Below are 17,825 nucleotides of genomic sequence, written 5' to 3'. Positions count from 1 at the left end.
TTCCCTGTTCATCTATAGAAGTTTGTCAAAGTTTTAGGTTCCATACAGCAGATTACTGAGTTCTTAGAAACACAGAAAATCTGCAGCACATTACAGGCCCTTTGGCCCACAATATTGTGCTGACCATGTCACCTACTCTAGAAGCTCCCTAGAAATTACTGACCGCATAGCACTCTTTTTTTTTGAAGCTCCATGTACCCATCTAAGTCTCTGAGAAGACTCTATTGTATCTGCCTCCACCACCTTCACTGGCAGTGTATTCCACACACCCACCACTCTCTGTGTGAAAAATTACCTCTGACATCCCCCTGGTACCTGCTTCCAAACACCTTAAAACTATGCCCCCTCGTATTAGCCATCTCAGCCCTGGGAAAAAAGCCTCTGGCTATCCTCATGAACAATGCCTCTCATCACCTTATACACCTTTATCAGGTCACCTCTCACCCTCCAAGTTCACTCAACCTATTCTCACAAGACATGCTCTCCAATCCAGGCAACATCCTTGTAAATCTCCTCTGCACCCTTTCTATGGTTTCCACATCCTTCCTGTAGGGAGGTGACCAGAACGGAACACAGTACTCCAAGTAGGATCTAACTAAGGTCTTATATAGCTGTAACATTACCTCAAGGCTCTTGAACTCAATCCCACTGTTGATGAAGGCCAACACACCATACACCTTCTTAATAACACTGTCAACCTGCGCAGCACCTTTGAATGTCCAATAGACATGGACCCCAAGTACTGATCCTCCACACTGTCAAGAGTCTTACCATTAATATTATATTCTGTCTTCAAATTTGGCATACTGAAGTGAACTACTCCACACTTATCTGGGTTGAACTCTTCTTCATCACCGGTATGATTGAAGCCTGCTTGAAGCAGGTTAGGACCTCAGGTCAGCAAAGCAAGGGGATGAAGATGTCTGTGAACACATCAGCCAGTTGATTACCACAAGTCTTCAGTACTTGGCCAGGTACACATTCCAAAATGTCAGTCCATGGCCTCCTCTTGTGACTCGATGATGCCACCCTCAGGTTGTAGCCACTCTGGCCTTTTACCTCTTCTCACCTGCCTATCATCACCACAGTGCCCCTTGCCCTCCTCCTTCTCTTTCCCCTGTGGTCTACTCTCCTCTCCTACCAGATTTCTTCTTTAGCCCTTTACCTTTCCTAGCAATCTGGCTTCACTTATCCCCTTCTAGCTATCCTCCTTCCTCTCTCCTGACCTCTTTATTCTGGTGTCTTCCCCCTTCTTCTCTAGTCCTGAAGAAGGGTCTTGGCCCGAAACATTGATGATTTGTTTCTTTTGCATGAGTGCTGTCTGACCTGTTGAGTTTCTCCAGCAATCATGTGTGTGTCATTTATGTTATTTGGCTTTGCTTTGTAGGAGGTTATGGAACTTAAGCCCTGGGACAATTGTTGAGCATCCTTCTGTGATACAAGTTTAGGCTGGAATTGTATCTTTCTGAGATGTCCTTCTAGAGGACATAACTGGATTTTTTGTACTTCCCTGCATTGCCAGTCCTGAATGCCACTGATCTAGCCCTCGGCAGGCATAGACGGAGGCAGAGCCATGATAACACTAAATTGCAACTCCTTCGTGACATCTATGAAAACAGCTTAACTTCTGCCTCTGATGTCTCTCTTTTTCCCTTTCAGGGTGGATGGGGATCTGTTGAAGACCCTGACCCAGAGTTACAGCTCCCAGGGGCTTATGGCTGGCTGCTTTTTGATACCCCAAGGACGTGGCCCGGAAGACAAGCGCATCTTCAGGATTTCAAAGTTTCCTGGCCCTGTGGACAGGCTCATTCTAAGCTGGCGTTGCAGGAGAAAACAGAACATCAAGAACAGCTGATCAGCTGTAAAAGACTGTGTACTCAGTGAGTTGTATTCTCTGTTGTTGGTGGGTGAGAAATTGTTGCCGATTTTCAGATCACAGAACTCGGGAAGAGAAAAGCAGCAAGATAGACTTGTAACACCATCAATCGGCAAGTTGTTGTGTTATGCCTCCCTTCTTGCTGTGAAAGGGGTCACCCCTTTTTCCCTTTATTAGGAGGAGAGAGCAAGCTTGTGGCATGTCAAATTGCCGGGTGAACGATTAGTTTTTGTTGTACTGCTGATCATGGTCTTTATTAGGGGCTTTCTATTGCATGCTTGCTGGGTGGAGGGTACTGAAGCTTTTTCTGTGAAGTGGGGGAGGCTCGGGGTGGGTTGTGCTTTGCTGCTGCTTGTGCGTGGGAGGGGAAGCAGTGGGGGAGCTTTGGGGTTCTGACACTTTACCTGTCACTCAATCTTTGGGGGAACCTTCTGTTTTTGTGGATTTCAGGAATTTCAGGATATATATTGTATACATTTCTCTGATAGTAAATTGAACTATTAAACCTCTTGCCTCATCCAGGAATTCTGACCCTAAGATTGTAAAACCAGAAAACATAGTAGCAGAATTAGGCCATTCAGCCCATTGAGTCTGCTCTGCTATTCCATTATGACTGATTTGTTATCCTGCTCAATCCCATTCACCAGCCTTCTCCACATAACCTTTCATGCCCTGACTATCAAGAATCTATCAACCTCTGTCTTTAATACACCCAATGATTTGGCGTCCGCAGCCATCTGTGCCAATGAATACCACAGATTGTCTGGCTAAAGAAATTCCTTATCTATTTTCTAAATGGAAATCATTCTCTTTTGGGCCTATGGCCTCTTGTCCTAGAATGCCCCACTATAGGAAACATGCTCTTCATATACACTCTTGTCTAGGCCTTTCAATATTCAATAGGTTGCAAAGTGATCCTGCTCATTCTTCTAAACTCCAGCTACTTCAAGAACGAGCCATCAAACACTCCTCATATGTTAATCCCTTCATTCTTGGAATCATTCTCGTTAATTTGCTCTGGAATTTCTCCAATGCCAGCATCTCTTTTCTTAGATAAGGGTTTCAACACTGCTCACAATACTACAAGTATTCAAGTAGTATTGTACTACAAGTAGTCTGACCAATGCCATATAAAGCCACAGCAGTACATCCTTGCTTTTATATTGTAGCCTTCCTGAAATGAATGCTAACATTTTATTTGCATCCATTGCCAATGAGCCATCGACTCAACCTGCAAATTAATCTTTAGGGAATCCTGCACAAGGTCTCCCAAGTCCCTTTGCACCACTAATTTTTGAATTTTCTCTACATTTAGAAAATAGTCTGCGTGTTCATTCCTTCTACCAAAGTGCACGACCATACATTGCATATGTTGTATTCCATCTGCTACTTTTGCCATTCTCCTTTTCCAAGTCTTTTTGCAGACATCTTGTTTTCTTAACCCTACCTGCCCTTCCTCCTATCTTTGTATCATCTGCATACATGTCAACAAAGCCATCAATTCTGTCATCCAAATTATTGACATTTAATGTAAAAAGGAGCAGTGCCAACACTGATCCCTGTGGAACACCACAAGTCACTGGCAACCAACCAGAAAAGGCCCCCTTTATTCTCACTCTTTGCCTCTTGCCAGTCAGCAAATCTTTTATACATGCTGATATCTTTCCTATAATACTATCTTGCTAAACAGCCTCATGTGTGACACTTTGTCAAAGGCTTTCCGAAAATCCAAATATACAGCATCTAATGACTTTCCTTTGTCTATCTTGTTTGTTACTTCCTCAAAGAATTCCAACAGATTTGTCTGGAAAATTTTCCCCTCATGGAAATGCTGACTTTGGCCTATTTTATCATGTGTCTCAACATATTCCGAAACCTCACCTTGAATAATGGACTCTGACATCTTACCTACCAGAGAAGTCAGGCTAACTGGCATATAATTTCCACTCTTCTGCTTCCAGTCCTCCAGAACCATTCCAGAATCTACTAATGTCTCCAGAATCTCTTCAGCTACCCCATTCAGACTGTTAGGGTGTAGTCCATCTAGTGCAGGTGACTTACCTGCCTTCACACCTTTCAGTTTCCCCAAGTAACCTTCTCCTTAGAACTAGCAACTACACTCACTCCTGTGCCCTGCCACTCCTGAATTTCTGACTTATTTGCTGGTGTTTTCTATTAGCAAAGACTGATGCAAAATACTTACTAAGTTCACCTGCCATTTCTTTGTCCTCCACTATTCTCTCCAGCATCATTTTCCAGCTGTCCTATATCTACTTTTGCCTCTCTTTTACCCTTTATATATCTGAGGAAACATTTGGTATTCTCTTTTATATTATTGGTTAGTTTGACTTCATTTTTCAACTTTACTCTCTTTATGGCTATTTTTTGTTGCCTTCTGATGGTGTTTAAAAGCTTCACAATCTTCTAAATTCCCACTAATTTTAGCTCTTTTGCTTTTATGCTGTCTTTAAATTCCCTTGTCAGTCACAACTGCCTCATTCTCCCTTTAAAATACTATGTCATCTTTGGAATGAATGTGACGTGTGCCTTTTTAATTGCTCCCAGAAACTCCAACCGCTGCTGTTCTACTGTCATTGCTGCTACTGTTCCCCTCCAATAAACTTTGTCCAGTACCTCTCTCATGCCTCTATAAATCCCTTTACTCCACTATAATACTGATACATGTAACTTTACACACTCCCTCTCAAACTGCAGGGTGAATTCTAATGTACTATGATCACTATCTCCTAGGAGTTTCTTTACCTTAAACTCCCTAATCAAATCTGGGTCATTACACACACCTAATCCAGAACTGCTTTTCCTTTAGTGGGCTCAACCACAAGCTGCTCTAAAAGGCCTACTTGTAGAAATTCTACAAATTCCTACTTTTGCAACCTAACTTTCTCAATCTACCTGCATATTGAATTTTGAATCTACATGTATTTCCCTGCTTACTATCAAAACATTGCCCTTTTTTACATACAGAACCATAGAACATTACAGCACAGAAACAGGCCTTATTGCCCATCTTGGCTGGGCCGAATCATTTTTCTTCCTAGTCCCACGGACCTGTACCTAAACCATATCCCTCCATACACCTCTCATCCATGTACCTGTCCAAGATTTCTTATATGTTAAAAGTAAGCCTGCAATCATCCCTTCAACTGGCAGCTCATTCCACACTCCCACTACTCTCTGTGTGAAGAAACACCCCCCCCCCACAATGTTCCCTTTAAACTTTTCCCTTTTCACCCTTAACTCATGTCCTCTGGATTTTTTCTCCCCTAGCCTCAGTGGAAAAAGCCTCCTTGCATTCACTCTATCTATACCCATCATAATTTTACACATTATTATACATAATTTTATACAATCTCCCCTCATTCTTCTACACTCCGGGGAATAAAGTCCTAACCTATTCAAACTTTCTCTGCCACTCAGTTTCTCAAGTCCCGGCAACATCCTTGGAAACCTCTGCACTCTTTCAACCTTATTAATATCCTTCCTGTAATTTGGTGACCAAAACTGCACACAATACTCCAAATTCGGCCTCACCAATGTCTTATACAACCTCACCATAACATTCCAACTCTTATACTCAATACTTTGATTTATAAAGGCCAATGTGCCAAAAGCTCTCTTTATGATCCTAACTACCTATGACACCACTTTTAGGGAATTATGTATCTGTATTCCCAGATCCCTCTGTTCTACTACACTCCTCAGTGTCCTACCATTTACCTTGTATGTTCTACCTTGGTTTGTCCTTCCAAAGTGGAAATACCTCACACTTGTCTGCATTAAACTCCATCTGCCATTTGTCAGCCCATTTTTCCAGCTGGTCCAAATCTCTCTGCAAGCTTTGAAAACCATCCTTACTGTCCACTACAGCTCCAATCTTTGTATCATCAGCAAATTTGCTGATCCAATTTACCACATTATCATCCAGATCATTGATATAGATGATAAATAACAATGGACCCAGCACTGATCCCTGTGGCACACCACTAGTCACAGGCCTCCACTCAGAGTAGCAATCCTCCACTACCACTCTCTGGCTCTTCCCACTGAGCCAATGTCTAATCCACTTTACTATCTCACCATGTATATCTAGCGACTGAGTCTTCCTAACTAACCTCCCATGCGGGACCTTGTCAAAGGCCTTACTGAAGTCCATGTAGACAACATCCACTGCCTTCCTTTCATCCACTTTCCTGGTAACCTCCTCGAAAAACTCTAATAGATTTGTTAAACATGACCTACCACGCACAAAGCCATGTTGACTCTCCCTAATAAGTCCCTGTCTATCCAAATACTTGTAGATCCTATCTCTTAGTACTCCCAGTAATTTACCTACTACTGCTGTCAAACTTAGCGGCCTATAATTTCCTGGATTACTTTTAGAGCCTTTTTCATCAGAGCTTGAGGAGAAGAGGATTCAGCTAGCGCAGTATAAAAGAAGTTTCGTCTAGTGAAACAGCTATCATCATAGCGGCCATTGTCGGAGGGGACTGAGTCAGAGTGGGAGAGCTTTGGCTCAACAGGCTTCGGCGTGAACAGGCAGAGTCGAGGATAGGCTCCGGTTGTTGAAGAGGGTAGGCAAGGGTTGTTGTTGTTGTTTTGTTTTCTCTCATTTGATTTCTTTTTTAACTAGTAAGTTAAGAGAGAGTGCCAGGCAGGGTGTTGGAATGCTCCTCTTGCAGGATGTGGGAAATCAGGGAGACCTCCGGTATCCCTGACAACGACACCTGCAAGAAGTGCATCCAGCTGAAACTCCTAACAAACCATGTTAGGGAAATGGAGCAGGAGCTGGATGACCTCCGGATCATTTGGAAGAATGAGGAGTTTATAGATAGTAGTTTCAGGGAGGTAGTTACGCCAAAGGAGCAGTGTACAGGTAATTGGGTTACTGTCAAGCTAGGGAAGGGGAAAGGGCAGGCAGAGCAGGGTTCCCCTGTGGCCATTCCCCTTAATAACAAGTATACAGATTTGGATACTGTTGGGTGGGGGTGAATGACTTACCTGGACAAGCTGCGGCAGCCGGATCTCTGGCACTGAGTCTGGTTCTGCAGTGCAGTAGGGAGGGTGGAAGAAGAGGAGAGCGGTAGTGATAGGGGACTCGATAGTTAGAGGTACAGACAGGAGGTTCTGTGGTCGTGACAGAGACTCCCAGATGGTTTGTTGCCTCCTGGGTGCCAGGGTCAGGGATGTCTCTGATCGCATGCACAGCATTCTGAAATGGGAGGGTGAGCAGCCAGATGTCATTGTACACATCGGTACCAATGATGTAAGAAGAAAGAGTGAGGAGGACCTGAAGAATGAGCATAGAGAGCTTGGTAGGAAGTTAAAAAGCAGGACCTTGAGGGTAGTAATCTCAGGATTGCTACCTGCGCCACGTGCCAGTGAGGGTAAGAGTAGGATGCTCTGGAGGATGAACATGTGGCTGAGGAACTGGTGTAGGGGGCAGGGTTTCAGATTTCAGGATCATTGGGACCTCTTCTGGAGCAGGTGGGACCTGTACAAGAGAGACGGGTTACACCTGAACTACAAGGGGACCAATATCCTTGCAGGGAGGTTTGCTAGTGCTGTTGGAGAGGGTTTAAACTAGATTTGCAGGGGGATGGGAACTAAAGTGCCAGAGCAAATAGTGGAGTGGGGGTGAAAATAAATTATGTTAAAAGTTCATGCAAAGTCAGAAATAGAAGGGTTGTGTGTGGTGATAATAATCTTCTGAGGTGTGTCTATTTCAATATGAGGAGTATTGTGAGGAAGGCAGACAAGCTGAGGGCATGGATTGACACATGGAATTATGACATTATGGCCATTAGTGAAACTTGGCTACAGGAGGGGCAGGACTGGCAGCTCAATGCTCCAGGGTTCCAATGTTTCAGACGTGATAGAGGCAGAGGGATGAAGGGTGGGGGCTGGCATTGAAAGTCAGGGGAAATGTTACAGCAGTGTTCAGGCAGGACAGATTAGAGGGCTTGTCTACTGGGGCATATGGGTGGTGCTGAGAAACAGGAAAGGTATGACCACATTAATGGGGCTGTATTATAGACCACGTAATAGTCAGCCAGAATTGGAGGAGCAAATCTACAGAGAGATAGCAGACAACTGCAGGAAACATAAAGTTGTTATAGTAGGGGATTTAAATTTTCTACATATTGATTGGGACTCCCATACTGTTAAAGGTCTAGATGGGTTGGAGTTTGTAAAATGTGTTCAGGAAAGTTTTCTAAATCAACTAGAGACCAAATCAACTAGGTACCAACTAGAGAGGATGCAATATTAGATCTCCTATTAGGAAATGAGTTAGGACAAGTGACGGAAGTGTGTGTCGGGGAAAACTTTGGGTCTAGTGATCATAATGCCATTAGTTTCAACTTGGTCATGGATAAAGATAGATCTGGTCCTTGGATTAAGGTACTAAACTGGAAAAAGGCCAAATTTGAAGAAATGAGAAAGGATCTAAAAAGCGTGGATTGGGACAGGTTGTTCTCTGGCAAGGATGTGATTGGCAAGTGGAAAGGCCTTCAAAGGAGAAATTTTGAGAGTGCAGAGTTTGTATGTTCCTGTCAAGATTAAAGGCAAAGTGAATAAGAATACTAGATAGTTTAGAGATAGTATTTATAATTAGATAGTATTTATAATTATCTGGATAGACAGGATCTGATTAGGAGTAGCCAGCATGGATTTGTGCGTGGAAGGTCATGTTTGACAAACCTTATTGAATTTTTTGAAGAAGTTACGAGGAATGTTGACGAGGGTAAGGCAGTGGATGTAGTCTATATGGACTTCAGCAAGGCCTTTGACAAAGTTCCACATGGAAGGTTAGTTAAGAAGGTTCAGTCATTAGGTATTAATGCTGGAGTAATAAAATGGATTCAACAGTGGCTAGATGGGAGATGCCAGAGAGTAGTGGTGGATAATTGTTTATCGGGATGGAGGCCGGTGACTAGCGGGGTGCCTCAGAGATCTGTTTTGGGCCCAATGTTGTTTATAATATACATAAATGATCTGGATGATGGGGTGGTAAATTGGATTAGTAAGTATGCCGATGATACTAAGGTAGGAGGTGTTGTGGATAATGAGGTGGGTTTTCAAAGCTTGCAGGGAGATTTATGCCGGTTAGAAGAATGGGCTGAACAGTGGCAGATGGAGTTTAATGCTGAGAAGTGTGAGGTTCTACATTTTGGCAGGAATAATCCAAATAGAACATACAGGGTAAATGGTAGGGCATTGAGGAATGCAGTGGAACAGAGAGATCTAGGAATAACAGTGCATAGTTCCCTGAAGGTGGAGTCTCATGTAGATAGGGTGGTGAAGAAGGCTTTTGGAACGCTGGCCTTTATAAATCAGAGCATTGAGTACAGAAGTTGGGATGTAATGTTAAAATTGTACAAGGCATTGGTAAGGCCAAATTTGGAATATTGTGTACAGTTCTGGTCACCAAATTATAGGAAAGATATCAATAAATTAGAGAGAGTGCAGAGACGATTTACTAGGATGTTGCCTGGGTTTCAGCACTTAAGTTACAGAGAAAGGTTGAACAAGTTAGGTCTTATTCATTGGAGCGTAGAAGGTTGAGGGGGGATTTGATCGAGGTATTTAAAATTTTGAGAGGGATAGATAGAGTTGACGTGAATAGGCTGTTTCCATCGAGAGTAGGGGAGATTCAAACGAGAGGACATGATTTGAGAGTTAGGGGGCAAAAGTTTAAGGGAAACACGAGGGAGTATTTCTTTACTCAGAGAGTGATAGCTGTGTAGAATGAGCTTCCTGTAGAAGTAGTAGAGGCCAGTTCAGTTGTGTCATTTAAGGTAAAATTGGATAGGTATATGGACAGGAAAGGAGTGGAGGGTTATGGGCTGAGTGTGGGTAGGTGGGACTAGGTGAGATTAAGAGTTTGGCATGGACTAGGAGGGCCGGAATGGCCTGTTTCCATGCTGTGATTGTTATATGATTATATGGTTAATAAGGAACCTTGGTTTTTGAGGGATATTGGAAATCTGATAAAGAAGAAAAGAGAGATGTATGACAGGTATAGGCAACGAGGAGCAAATAAGGTGCTTGAGGAGTATAAAAAGTTGAAGAAAATATTTAAGAAAGAAATCATGAGGGCTAAAAGAAGACATGAGGATGCTTTGGCAGTCAAGGTGAAGGATAATCCTAAGAGCTTCTACAGGATAGTAAGGGATAAAATTGGTCCTCTGGATGATCAGAGTGGTCGGCTATGTATGGAACCAAAAGAAATGGGGAGATCTTAAATGGGTTTTTTGCATTTGTATTTACTAATTAAACTGGCAAGGACTCGATGGAAATAAGGCAAACAAGTAGTGAGGTCATGGAACCTATACAGATTAAAGAGGAGGAGGTGCTTGCTGTCTTGAGGCAAATCAGAGTAGATAAATCCCGAGGACCTGATAGAGTATTCGCTCGGACCTTGAAGGAGACTAGTTTTGAAATTGCAGGGGCTCTGGCAGACATATTTAAAATGTCGGTATCCACGGGTGAGGTGCTGGAGGATTGGAGGATATCTTTTCTATCTCCTGTTATAATAAGTACCCCACATGCTGGCTGCTGTTCGGATACCTATATATAATTCCTGTCTCAATCTTTTTACCCTTGCTGTTTCTTAAGCCTACACACAAGGATTCTACATCTTCTAATTCTATGTCACATCTTACAAAACATTTGATTACTTTACTTTTCTTTTAAGAAACAGAGCAGCCACTCCACCTTTCTGCCTACCTGCCTGTCCTTTTGATAAAAAATGTGTATCCTTGGATGTTAAGCTCCAAACTATAACTGTAGGGGACTCTGGCTGGGAAAGTCTCTGGATTACTTTTTGGGAACACACTTGCTTTATAAAGTCAACCATGGAGTAGGTTAATTAGCTATTGTAATTTACCCTCATTTTGTGCTTGATTGATAAATCTGGAGAGCGTAAATAGGAATGCAGGGAGAAAAATATACAACAGGATTTGTGTTGGATTTGTGCTTGTCTGCTTTGCCTGGACACAGTGGCAGAGGGGCAAGTTTCTGTGTTGTTTGACTCTATGATATGCCAGCTGTTAGGAAGAAACACAATTTACAAGTAATTCAATCATTTTGTGCTGTTCTTGAAGTCTTCGGCTACACGTGTTAGGAATCTTAATGCTGTCACAGGATTAAAATCACTGAGGATGTAAGAAAACTTGTTCTGACTGTTTTATGTTTAATTGTCCAAAATGCTGCCCTGACAAGTTCTAATAAATGGAAACTAACAGTGGAACAGAAAATGTGCTGCATGAAAACAAATTGTTGTCATCATAGAACTGGCACCAATGGAATCCTTCTGGTATTGATTTCAGAAGCAATGCAGCCATATAAATCTGCTTCACAGAGCATCGAGCTATGCTAAGAAGCTTACTGTGCAGAATTATGTTGCAGTATTTCTCCTCCTTGGCTGTTAGCAATGCTTCAGATCCTTTTACACCGAGGATTTTTAGCAAAGTTTAGGAACATGGCAATGATTGGCACACTTAGGAAGTGAGAAGCTATTCACAAAGTCTGATTACAGATAGAGGGGTAGTAGTGGGGAAGAACGATTGTTATAGGCAAAAGCATTAAAAGTAGGAAGGGATAAACAGCCAGAGTGTGGAATGGAAGGTTTTTGCTGATACAGGAACTTGAATGTCTAAAATGTATTTAAGGCAGTGAAATACTTCTACAAAAAAAGAGTACCGGGCCCTTTATCATTGAGTTGCTTGCCACACTCTCAAACTGAGCACTTTTAATGTACATTTTCAAGATCTGGCTATCACCAATAGGGACAGATTTTATTGTCCACATATAATAACCTTGACAAAGTTAGGGTGAGCTTCTGCTGTACAGTTGGATAGGGAGTTCCAAGATTTAAACACGGCACCTATATTGGACCAATGATGTATCTCATCATGGGTGTGATTTGGAGGGAAATCTGCAAGTGGTAGCATTCCCAAGTGTCCGATTCCCCTGGTCCATTTTGGTGGTAGAGGGTGCAGGTAACTGCCATACACTTTGTAGATGGTACAGAGCACAGTCACAGTGTTCTGGCAGTAGAGGCAATAAATGGGATGTCAGTCAATGAAGCTACTTTGGCCTGGATGGCTTTGGCTATCTTGAGGATTGTTGGACAGACACTGAATGACATTTTTTTTTTAGGGCAAGTGTTAACTGCAACTTATCATCCCATGCCACAATGTAGTCTAGGTGTGTAGACATGGATTATTTCTTTCATGAATTAAAATGAACATTGTGCAATCATCAACAAATATCTCCACTTTTGACTTTACGATGGAAAGAAGGGCATAGTGAAGCAGATGGCAGTTAGGCCACGGGAACTGTCCGAAAAATCTTTTACAGGACCGTCCTGAGGCTGAGATGACTGACTTCCAACAAATGCTATCATCTGCCTTTGTAAGAGTCATGATTCCAGCCATTAGAGCTGTTCCCCTTTGATGCCATTCACTTCACTCCATTTGTACCAGGACATCCCCATGCAGCATTCAGACAAATAGTGCCTTCGTGTCAAGGTCAGGTCATTCTCATCTCAACTCTGAAATTCATCACTTTGACCCATGTTGGCACCAAGTCTGTGGTAAGGTCCAGAGCCAATTGGTCCCAGCAAAACCAAAAAGAGGCATTGTTTAATGGGTTTTCAGTGCTTTTTTGCCACTTGAGAGAAATTTTGATCATTGTTTCCATCACTTTGCTAATGATTTGAGAGTAGACAGATGGGATAATAATTATTTTGATTGGACAGTGGGACATACTGAGCAATTTTCCATATTGTTGGGTAGATGCCAGTGTTATAACTATTCTGAGACAACTTGGCTAGAGGTGCAGTTTTTTCTGGAGTAGAGGTTTTCTATACTAACGCTGCAGTATTTTCTGATCTTGCAAGCCTTTGTTATATCCAGTTTTCTCACAGATTCTTTGATATCACACCGAGTGCATCATATTAGCTGGAGACTGACTTCTCTGATGGTGGAGATCTCAGGATGAAGTCAAGGAGCAACATCCAATCACTGCCTCTCGCTGAACAATGTTCTGAAGGCTATTGACATCAGAGGTCTGAGAGTAGATACAATTCGACTGTTGATAGAAAAATAAAATCAGGCAGAAGAAACTGATACTTTTAACTTATGACTGGGCACTTTCACCATTTTCTTTCAGTTAGTCCTGATGAAGGGTCTCGGCCCGAAACATCGACAGTGCTTCTTCCTATAGATGCTGCCTGGCCTGCTGTGTTCCACCAGCATTTTGTGTGTGTTACTTCAAGTTCAATGCTGATTTTTGGTGCTGTCAAAATAGAGTTCCCACATTCTTTCCCAGTGAACACATTGATTTCCCTCAAATTCTTCAGTTTCTCCTCACTCCCTAAAGGCACATGTGCTGGTAGCTGAATAGATCGCTGTTAATTGCATCTAGTACGTAGGTGAGTGGTGTAGGGATAATGCAAACAGCTGCTTGATAGGTGGCAGAGGGATCAGTTTCCATGCCGCATGACAATATAACTCTGTCCAAGTACTGAAAAATGTCTCCATTCTACACCTGCCATTTAATCAAGCATCAAGGATCAACTTTATTCCCATCTACATCTGTGGTGTCCTGGCACGACCAGCAACAAATTCAACAATATTCAAAAATTATAAATAATAAAGATTTAGATTAAAGATAAGTTGGATTTTAAAATATACATAAAATGTACATAAATGCTAGTATGTTTTACAATGTAAACAACATTCCAAAGAGTGGTTTAAAGTTCTTACAGTGCAGTGACTGAAGGAATTGATAGGAGGGAATGGGGAGGGGGGGGGTCGAACTTGACTGCTTGAGGGAGAAAAACTTCTAAGATGATGTGAAGTCCATCTTAAAATTAAACTGGATTCCAATCAATGGTCCATCACATACTCAATCCCATTTCAGACTGGCATCAAGCAGTTCTGTCTTATTGCAACTTATCTTCTCAATTTTTCTCACTCTGATCCTGCATCTCACCTCCAATAAGCTTCCTCCCAGAGAGGAGCTAAACTGCAGCATGAATGGGCAACTGCTTAACCTCGATCATCACCACTGCAGCCTCAGGCATCAGTTTACAAAATGAATATAGTGTCTGCATGTGTGCACATTAGGAGGTCAAGTTTCAAATCATCTTTGACACCTCAATGAAAGCATTGAGAAAAGGGCTCAGACTGAAGTCTGGAAGGCAAAGAACTGCTTACAAACTTCCTCTGAAATCTATAAGATCCTGTAAAATGTGGGCCATGGTCTGTGTCTTGAGAAGCCACCACTTAGTAAAAACTGGCATTGGTGGTAAAATTTACCATCACTCCCAGTGCAGCATTGCAAGTTCTGATAGTTTGAGCGAATTAAATTTCAAAAACCAGCACTTCCAAGCTGACTCTAGTTTCACGATCCACTAGGCAGCAATGATTCCAACCATCCGCTATGCTGAACATAGAACATAGAGTGGTATGCTAGAGGAACGGGCTCTTCAGCTCATGATGTCTGTTCTAGGCCTAATGCCACATTAAACTAATCCCTTCTGCATTCACAGGATCGATTCCTAGCATATTCACAGGCCATCTAATAAGCTCATCTCATGTTTCAGTAGGTATATCACCAGTGCCATTTTTGTTACATCCTCCAAATCTATTGGCAGGATAAATGAATCCAGTATTAGTGTTCTCTCTCTGAACAACATATCCAATGTCAAGGCTTTGGTAATGGTCACCTAGCTCCAGTTGTGTCTATTGCTAAACATTTGTTCATGAAATACGAGTTTGAAGATTTCACTTTCAAAGGAGGACAGAAATTGCTTGCAAATTTTCCTCAAAAGTTCCTTCATCCATTCATGGGAAACACTAGCTCATGAGTACCTGATCACCTTGAAAATCTGTGAGAAGAACGGACAGAAGCCACACTTGGAAGATGGAAAGAGTGAACAACATCCTAGATTTTAAAAAATGTGCAAAAACCAAAATACTGTATATTTTTAAAAAAATGTGAGGTGGTGTTCAAAGGTTCAATGTCCATTTAGAAGTTGTATGGCAGAGGGGAAGAAGCTGTTCCTGAATCACTGAGTGTGTGCCTTCAGGCTTCTGTACCTTTTACCTGATGGTAACAGTGAGAAAAGGGCATGTTCTGGGTGCTGGAGGTCCTTAATAATGGACGCTGCCTTTCTGAGACACCGCTCCCTGAAGATGTCCTAGGTACTTTGTAGGCTAGTGCCCAAGGTGGAGCTGACTAGATTTATAACCTTCTGCAGCTTCTTTTGGTCCTGTGTAGTAGCCCTTCCGTACCAGAGAGTGATGCAGCCTATCAGAATGCTCTCCACGGTATAACTATAGAAGTTTTTGTGTGCATTTGTTGACATACCAAATCTCTTCAAACTCCTAATGAAGTATAAAAACACAAAAATACAATTGCAGATGCTGTTGATCAAAGAATACATACACAACGCTGGAAGAACTCAGCAGGACAGGCAGCATTCGTGAGAAAAGAGTAGCCAACGTTGGCTACTCTTTTCTCCTAATGAAGTATAGCTCCTGTCTTGCCTTCTTTATAACTACATAGATATGTTGTGACCAGGTTAGATCCTCAGAGATCTTGACACCCAGGAACTTGAAGCTGCTCACTCTCTCCACTTCTGATCCTTCTATGATCATTCATTTAGTTTTTATGTTGGAGTTCAAGTATTGAAGGAAATAAAGTAAGTTTATTTTAGATTACTTCCAGATCAGCATCAAGTTTATTATATACAATGTCATGAAATGTGTTGTTTTGTGGCAGGAGTACAGTGCAAGATATAAAAATTACTGTAAGTTGCAATTTTTATTTACCAATTTCAGCTGTAAGAATGAAACAAAGAAAAATTTGCATTTATATTGTTGTTCTCACGGGCCAATCAGGACATTCCAAAAACACTTTGCAGTCAATTAAGTATTTTTATCATAATGCAAGAAATATTGTGTCAATCGGCACGCAGATTTCTCTTATTGATAATAAATTGATTCGATTTACTAATATGAATTTTAGTGAGGGATAAATCTAAGTCAGTGTGATAAAAAGGGCCACAATTCTGTCAGTGTAATATTCCCGCAGTACCTCACAGCAGTGTCATTCTAGGTATCTGCTGTGAAGTTTGTGGACATGGATTTGAAAATGAGTCTCAAGATTCAGATGAGAGTGCTATCAAATGAGACCCAACTGACACTGAAGTGTGTTGAATATAAAACATGTAAGAAAGTAGATGATCAGACCAAAGATATACGGAAGACATTTGGACAGGTACCTGGATAGGAAAGTTTGGATATGGGCCATTTGCGGGTATATGCGTCCAGCTTAGATGGGCATTAAGATGGAGGTAGACCACTTGGGTTTGTTACCCTAAAGTACTCTAAGACTCTAAAACCACCTTTTGGAAAAGAAAGGGAAAGACCAGTTCCAATAATTGTTTTGATTCTGGATAATTTCCCAACATTCTCCCTTCTCACAATTCCCCTTTCCCAAACTACACAATATGCTTTCACACCTAGATGCAATATTTCCGAACAGGAAATGAATTGCCCACTGTTCACATCAATTACAGATTGTCACATCCAAATCACTTTCTGACCGATGGTGATGCAAATCAGTTCCTGGAATACAGACTCGGTTGGAAACATTCTGATTCCTTAGCAACGTGTCTTTGATCTTGGGACAGTTCTCTAAATAATGGCACTTAGAGGCACTTAGTACTGCTTCCAATTGCCTTTCCTGATGTTCACCACAGGCACCCAACAGTTGTTCTCAAAGAGATCTCTGGGCTACAGTCTCGGGACGCAAGTATAGAGAATCATTTTAAAAATTGCCTCTGATGAGTGTGTACAACATTAAAGCTTATCGTACAATCAATGCAGAATCTTATGCTCATACTTGTGAGCTGACAATAGGATTTTCTTTGTAAGTTATAATACACCTTTTAGGATTATTGAAACCAAATTAAAACTGACCAGATTCAAACAGAGAGCAGCAGAGACAACAAGTATAACAAAGAACTTACAAAATGAGGTGCATCAGCCAAACAACAGCATTTGGAATGTGACACTGGTAAACAGACTGCTTTAAGCAGTGTTCAAAAATAGATGCGTCACAAGCATAGAATTAATGAACCTGAATTATCAAGAGAGATTTAGAAAGGAACCAGGGAGCAACTGTGCTCTCTTCACTCTCATAATAAAGCTGTGCAGCAAAGCAATTTAAAAAGGGCTAATTTTGACAAACATTGCCTGGTAATGTCAGCTTTAGTACAGGGCTCTCCTTCACCACTCTGTCAGAACTGAAAACCTGAAGTTGTCTATCTCCACCTCACTGTGTTCCCCAGTCCTTTGTCCAAGGGGGTTAACATCTGCCTCTCTTTCTGAGCATCTTGCATGTAAATAGCTGGAGAGAAGGTGGCAGGGTTGAGCTTGTGTCTCCAGAGATTGTCCATTCTGTATTCCCATATGTTGCTTTCGAAAATTGCTATGAGAAATTCAGAAGTCAGTTCATCATGAGGCCAAGCACTGGTAGTGACCTCCCATGACTCTATTTAACCTTTTAAAAGATCTTGGCCAAAGTCTTCAATTCTTCTTTCAATATAACTCATTTGCTCTAAACCAGAGTGTCCGTACATTGACAAATAGGAATTAGCTGAACCACCAGGAGCCCCATCAGCAGCCCTCAGTGAATCACAAAAGAGATTCTTTCTATATGGCTGAGTTAGATTCAGAGAGGAGAAATAAATGACTGTGTTGCATTTTCCATCCATTGAATTGCAAAGTCAAAGTCAAGTTTATTGTCATCTGCACAAGTACATGCACGCACAGGTGCAATGAAAAACATACCTGCAGCAGCACTGTTCACAAGAAAAACATATACAAATTTTACAAGAAAGAACACAATT

The 17,825-nt window shown here is 41.7% G+C and overlaps 1 protein-coding gene across 1 annotated transcript in view; it reads right to left on the bottom strand.

Moving 5' to 3' along the window:
- Positions 1-16,960, bottom strand: part of myo3a (myosin IIIA) — a 404,249-nt gene extending 387,289 nt beyond the window's left edge. The window contains exon 1 of the mRNA XM_073055309.1: positions 16,944-16,960. Coding sequence (XP_072911410.1) covers positions 16,944-16,957 — 14 coding nt within the window. The 5' untranslated portion in view covers positions 16,958-16,960. The remainder of the gene's footprint in view (positions 1-16,943) is intronic.
- Positions 16,961-17,825: the final 865 nt, after the last annotated feature.

The sequence above is a fragment of the Hemitrygon akajei genome, chromosome 8 (genome assembly GCF_048418815.1).
Source record: "Hemitrygon akajei chromosome 8, sHemAka1.3, whole genome shotgun sequence".
Classification (NCBI taxonomy): Eukaryota; Metazoa; Chordata; class Chondrichthyes; order Myliobatiformes; family Dasyatidae; genus Hemitrygon; species Hemitrygon akajei.
The sequence above is the reverse complement of the archived record's forward strand: the minus strand, read 5'-3'. Positions and strand labels throughout refer to the sequence as shown.